Source organism: Protobothrops mucrosquamatus, unplaced genomic scaffold (assembly GCF_001527695.2).
Source record: "Protobothrops mucrosquamatus isolate PMUCROS unplaced genomic scaffold, P.Mucros_1.0 scaffold3491, whole genome shotgun sequence".
NCBI lineage: Eukaryota > Metazoa > Chordata > Lepidosauria > Squamata > Viperidae > Protobothrops > Protobothrops mucrosquamatus.
Window position 1 is genome coordinate 274 of NW_015389464.1, and position 5378 is coordinate 5651.

Genomic DNA, 5378 nt, shown 5'->3' on the forward strand with positions numbered 1-5378 from the left:
TTCCTCTTTCCGTTCCATCCTCTTTCTAGATGAAGTTCTAGGCAAAAGGAAAGTCTGTGTGTCCGGCAGCAACGGCGACTGTCTTTTGGAGAGCAAGAAATCTCGAAGCGAATCTCCCAAAGGTGAGAACAGAAAAACCTCTTGCAATTTCTGCTGGGTGATGGGTGGAGTTGCGTCTGCTGTTTTTTTTTTTTTGGTTTTTTTTTGAAGGAAGGGTTTCCGGGCTCCTGTCTTTGAGAACCTCGTTTATAGATTTATTTTCACAATTATTCTGAATTTTAATCGGGCCAACCCAGAGCAGTTGAGGTGCCGGGCCTCCGTGTGGCCTAGTTTCCACCCTTTATCCAAAGTTATTATCAGTTAACAAATTTCCCGCCTCTTAAGCCCTCCACCCCAATCGGCAAAGTTACAGGTAGTCCTCGCTTAACGACCGTTCCAAGTGAGGACAGCCTCAGAAAGACCGTGTGGCGCTTCCCACCGTCGTAAATCATTACCTTCCCCCTGCCTAGTCGCATTTCGAGTGTTTGGCAACGGGTTCAAATATACAGCAGAGAAACATCCATTGGGCATGCCGGATTCGTTCCATGTGGGTCGTTAAACGACCACGTGGTTTGCTTTGCAAGCGTCATAAAAACGGTTGGAGATTCAAGTCAGGTCCCAGGGCGGCAACTTGTAACTGCCAATGTGTGTGTGGACTTCCAGGTGCCACAGAGCTCTTGGTGGCCTTGGCTACCGCAAGCCAAGCTTCCTGTCCCTCCATTGCCTCCACCTTCCATTTTATGGGGCAGATCCCGGGAGGGGAAATTTGAGCCTTGCGTGCACGCAGAACGCTCCCGTCAGCGAGTCAAGCTGCAATTCCACTTCGATTGCTAGAGACACACTCAGAAAAACGCCGAAGGATCGACTTGGAAAGCAAGCAAGATCTGTCTCTTATAATCTCCCTAAATTAGGTGTGTGTGTGTGGGGGGGGAAACTAGCCTAGCCACGTAGCCCTTATTGATAAAATTGTATCGGAAATTCCAGGGTGACCTAAATCAGCATTTTCGCTTCGTTTTTTACACTTTAAAGCGACTCCCGTCTCCCCAGCACTTTGAATAGCTCCCCAAAGGAGCTTAAAGACACCCCCCCCCTGCACTTTAAAGGGCTTCTCCAAATGAGTAGGGGGCCTGACACCCCCCCCCTTTTAAACTGTCTTCCTTCTTTTCCTCTTTCCACTTGTAATTAGACAGCTGTCAGGGGTCCCTCCCAGCATGCTGATAATGCTGGTTTATCCAAGGAGGACTTAAGCTCTTTCGAAACCTGTTTCTACAATTTTGATTTGCTGCTTTTTTCTTTGCTTTTTCCAGATGGCAATTCTTGGATATTTTCTTTCCTAATTCTCCTTTCCCCCCCCCCCACTTCCCCTCCTTTCTGTGTGCGCGCACACACACACACACAGACAGACACACGCTCCAGGCTCCCGCTGCATCCTCTGAAAAATTAATCAAGGTGATAGCGGTTTAATCTATCTTGCGGGAGAAGCTGAGCTTTAATCAGACTTCCATGAAACCCGGCCATCTATCGCTTTGGGATCAATGCCACGGCGTTTCCACACACACACACACACACACACACACAACGAAAGCCGTTCATCCACCCCCCTCCCCTTCCTCAACTTCCCAATTGTAGTTGTGATCAATCACCTTGCCTGTCCCCCTCGTCCCCCCCCGCCAGCTTAATTATTTTATTTTTATCGATTGGTTGATTAAATGTTTACGCCTCCCGACTTCTTGGGGAGCGAGGCTTCGCAAATAAAACACACAGAACTATAAATTAACACCGGGATAAAAACAAAGGCGACGCAACCTGGATAACTTACATCGCCTTACCTTAGCTGGCTTTGCAGTTTAAGTGGAAAAAAAAAAGATTTGGGGAATTCTCCCCTAGTTCAGATGAGTCCCTTTTGGGGGGTCTGAACCCCTTTTCATCTAGTATGCTAAAGCTGGCTACTAAAATAACACATTTTCTGGGTTTGCACAGTATCTTGTTCTCCAAGCCACCAATTAACCCAGATTATCGAAGCTTATTGCATTGTCCGAATGCAGCCATTTGACTTCTTGCATGCCAGTTTATCTTCTCTATTCAGCCATTGGTCGAGCTGCTGTGATGTCACAGAATAATCTACAAAGGCTCCGCCCACAGGCCTGATCCTTGCTACTTCCGCCGAGGAAACGGAGAAGCAAATGGGGTGAAATTCTCAAATTTGGGGGCTGGCTGGTGTTTCTGAAGTTCTAAACTTTTTCCTGTGTGCATCTAATAATACTGGGATACACTGCCTTGGAACAGAGAAGCTCTACATCCGATTTCCTTCAGGAACTGTGGCTGGACACACAACCTTATCTGCGTTCCCTAAATAGTGGCCCATAAAGATTTTTTTTTCTAATTTTAATCTCTTCTTTCCATCTGCAGCAGCATCCTTATTGCACTCAATAATCTCGTTTTTTTAAATTTTATTTTAAAAATCGAACGTTTTTGCTGGAAGTAGGTGAATTTAGCCGGATTCCGCTCTCGAATCAATTGTGAGGAAATCAATCCCATTTGTTTTGCGCATTCGGATCGATTGGAGTCAGCCTGATTGAATTTGGGGTCCCTAAAAAAAGCAGGTCCTTATCTTTCAACGCTTTTGTTTAGGGGACCGTTCGAATTTACAACGGCGCTGAAAAAAGTGACTTCGGACCGTTTTTCACACTTAGCGACCGGTTGTAGTATCCCCACGGTCCCGCGATTTGCATTCGGGTGCTTGACAACTGACTCACCTTTACGACGGTCGCAGCGTCATAGCCCCCCTCTTTTTCTTTCTCTCTCTGTCTCTCTTTTTCTTTCTCTCTGTCTCTCTCTTTCTCTTTCTGTCTCTCGTTTTCTCTATGTCTCTGTCTCTTTCTTTCTCTCTTTCTCTTTCCCTTTCTATCTCTCTTTCTCTTTGTCTCTCTTTTTTCCTCTCTCTCTCTATTTTCTCTCTATTTATTTCTCTTTCCCTTTCTGTCTCTCTCATTTTCTCTCTCTTTCTCTTTCTCGTTTTCTCTTTCTGTCTCTGTCTCTCTTTTTCTTTCTCTCTGTCTCTCTTTTTCTCTCTGTCTCTCTCTGTCTCTGTCTTTCTGTCTGTTGCTTTCTCTATGTCTCTGTCTCTTTCTCTTTTTCTCTTTTTCTTTCCCTTTCTATCTCTCTTTCTTTCTCTCTTTGTCTCTCTTTCTCTTTCCCCCCCCCTCTCTCATTTTCTCTCTTTCTGTTTATGTCTCTTTCTCTCTTTCCCTTTCTGTCTCTCTCTTTTTCTCACTTTCTCTCTTTTTTTCTCTTTCTCTTTTTCTCTTTCTCTCTCTCTTTTTCTTTCTGTCTCTCTCTCTCTCTCTCTCTCTCTCTCTCTCTCTCTCTCTGTGTCTCTGTCTCTCTCTCTCTCTCTCTCTCTCATTTCCCATTTCCTGCAACCTCTAGCTTATTAGCGGAGAGGAAGAGGATCTAAATGATTGTGCTCTTGAAATGGAGGGTTTTTTTTCCTTCCTCTCCTGCACACTTGCACGCACACACAGAGAGGTGTGCACACGTGTCAGGAAGGGGATGACAGACAGTTGCTGCAATCCAGCGGCGGAGTTCTCTCCTGGGAAGGCCGTCGGCCCCGCTGAACGTGGGCGGGCATGTCAGTCAATGGCAGGGGGCATTGGCAGCAGGAAGCCTGGGGGGTGGGGGGTTGAGTTCGAAAAGTCTAGACAAGGCTGCTTCCTTCCCTGGGATGAGGGGTGGGTTGCATGAGCTGAGCGGTGTCTCTTCTCTGCTTCTCTGCTCCCCAATGAAGGGGGTCTCCATGCCGGAGAGCAGGTGGGCTAGAAAAGGGGAAAATTCTGGGCAATGTAAGAAAAAGTGAGTTTTAAGAGAGCAGTTCCACTTAAAAATCAAGGTGTATATCTCTTCATTTTTTCGTGGTGGGTCTTCTTTCTTCCCATCCTTTCACGCCGAGTCTCCTTGTGGTCTCTCATCCATCGACGAACAAGGATTTTCTTGGCTTTTAAAAATCAGATTAACAGTCAGCTCGGTCCTGCCTTGCTTAGCAACGGAAATTCTAGTCCCGATTCTGGTTGTAAGTTGAGAGATGGGAAGCACTAAGGCTGTGCTTCAAAACAGCCTTTGAATGCTTGACAATGATAGTTTGTGGCTGTAAATGAATTCATCTCTCCTTCTGCAGCCTGCATTTGTCCATCAAGTTGTGGCTCTCCCTGATACCAAACGGTAGTTAAACATTTCATACAAAAGTGATGTATAAGTAGCGTGAATTAAAAACAAGGAATGAGAGAGAAAAACCAGCGAGGCTTCCTCCAGCTAGCATCTTCCAACGCCCACGAACAATTTTAGTTTTTGTAAAGAGACATTTAAACCGGCTCTTGCTTAATTCTCTGTTTAGCAACCGTTTTAGGGAGAGTGGAAAGAAGGCGCAGAACCCTGGACAAAAAGTCCTTCCTAGAAAAAATATATGCAGAAATAGTTAAATTCAGCTGCCCTTTTGCTGCTTTGCAAGCTAAAATAGGCTAGATTCAAGTTGGTAGGGGATTTGACACTCCTTAAAATGAGGACTAATTGGGTGCCAAATCATTTTCAACTTCTATATTCAGAATCATGAGGACTGGAAACTTAACTTGGCAGCGTGGGAAACTGTGTTAGATTTGCAAGGCCCACTTCTTTCTCACTACTCACCCTTCTGTTTTTGGGCCTTTCTGCCCCACAGAAAACTCCCACACGCCCCTGTTGGAGGGCCCGGTGACCCAGATGACTCCGGAGGAAGATTACCGGCGCTTAATGTCCGCCCTCAACGAACACAGCACTTTTGAGGAGCAGCAGCAGCAGCAGCGTCTCTACCAGTTGGCCGGCGGGATATCCGTCCCGAGTCACAGTGGTGAGGATAGGGAATTCTGGGAATTGAAGTCCACACATCTGGAGACTCTGGAAAGGGTGCAGAGATGATTAGGGGGATGGAGGCTAAAACAGATACAAAAAACAGTTGCAAGAATTGGGTAAGGTCTAGCCCAGGGGTAGGCAACCTTGGCTCTTTTATGACTCGTGGACTTCAACTCCCAGAATTCCTCAGCCAGCATGGCTCAGCTTGGAAACGTCTCCCTTTCCCCTCAGCATGGCTGCTGAGGAATTCTGGGAGTTGAAGTCCACGAGTCATGAGGGGTCCATAGTTCCCCCATGCTGGCTGAGGAATTCTGGGAGTTGAAGTCCACATGTCATGAGGGGGCCATAGTTCCCCCATGCTGGCTCAGGAATTCTGGGAGTTGAAGTCCACGAGTCATGAGGGGGCCATAGTTCCCCATGCTGGCTGAGGAATTCTGGGAGTTGAAGTCCACGAGTCA

The 5378-nt window shown here is 46.6% G+C and overlaps 1 protein-coding gene across 1 annotated transcript in view; it reads left to right on the forward strand.

Annotated features, from left to right (window-relative positions):
• Nucleotides 1-4776: 4776 nt before the first annotated feature.
• LOC107297735 (sterile alpha motif domain-containing protein 11-like) overlaps nucleotides 4777-5378 on the forward strand; it is a 21490-nt gene continuing 20888 nt past the window's right edge. Inside the window, exon 1 of the mRNA XM_015827097.1 lies at nucleotides 4777-4918. Within this exon, the coding sequence (XP_015682583.1) occupies nucleotides 4792-4918 (127 nt within the window). The 5' untranslated portion in view covers nucleotides 4777-4791. The remainder of the gene's footprint in view (nucleotides 4919-5378) is intronic.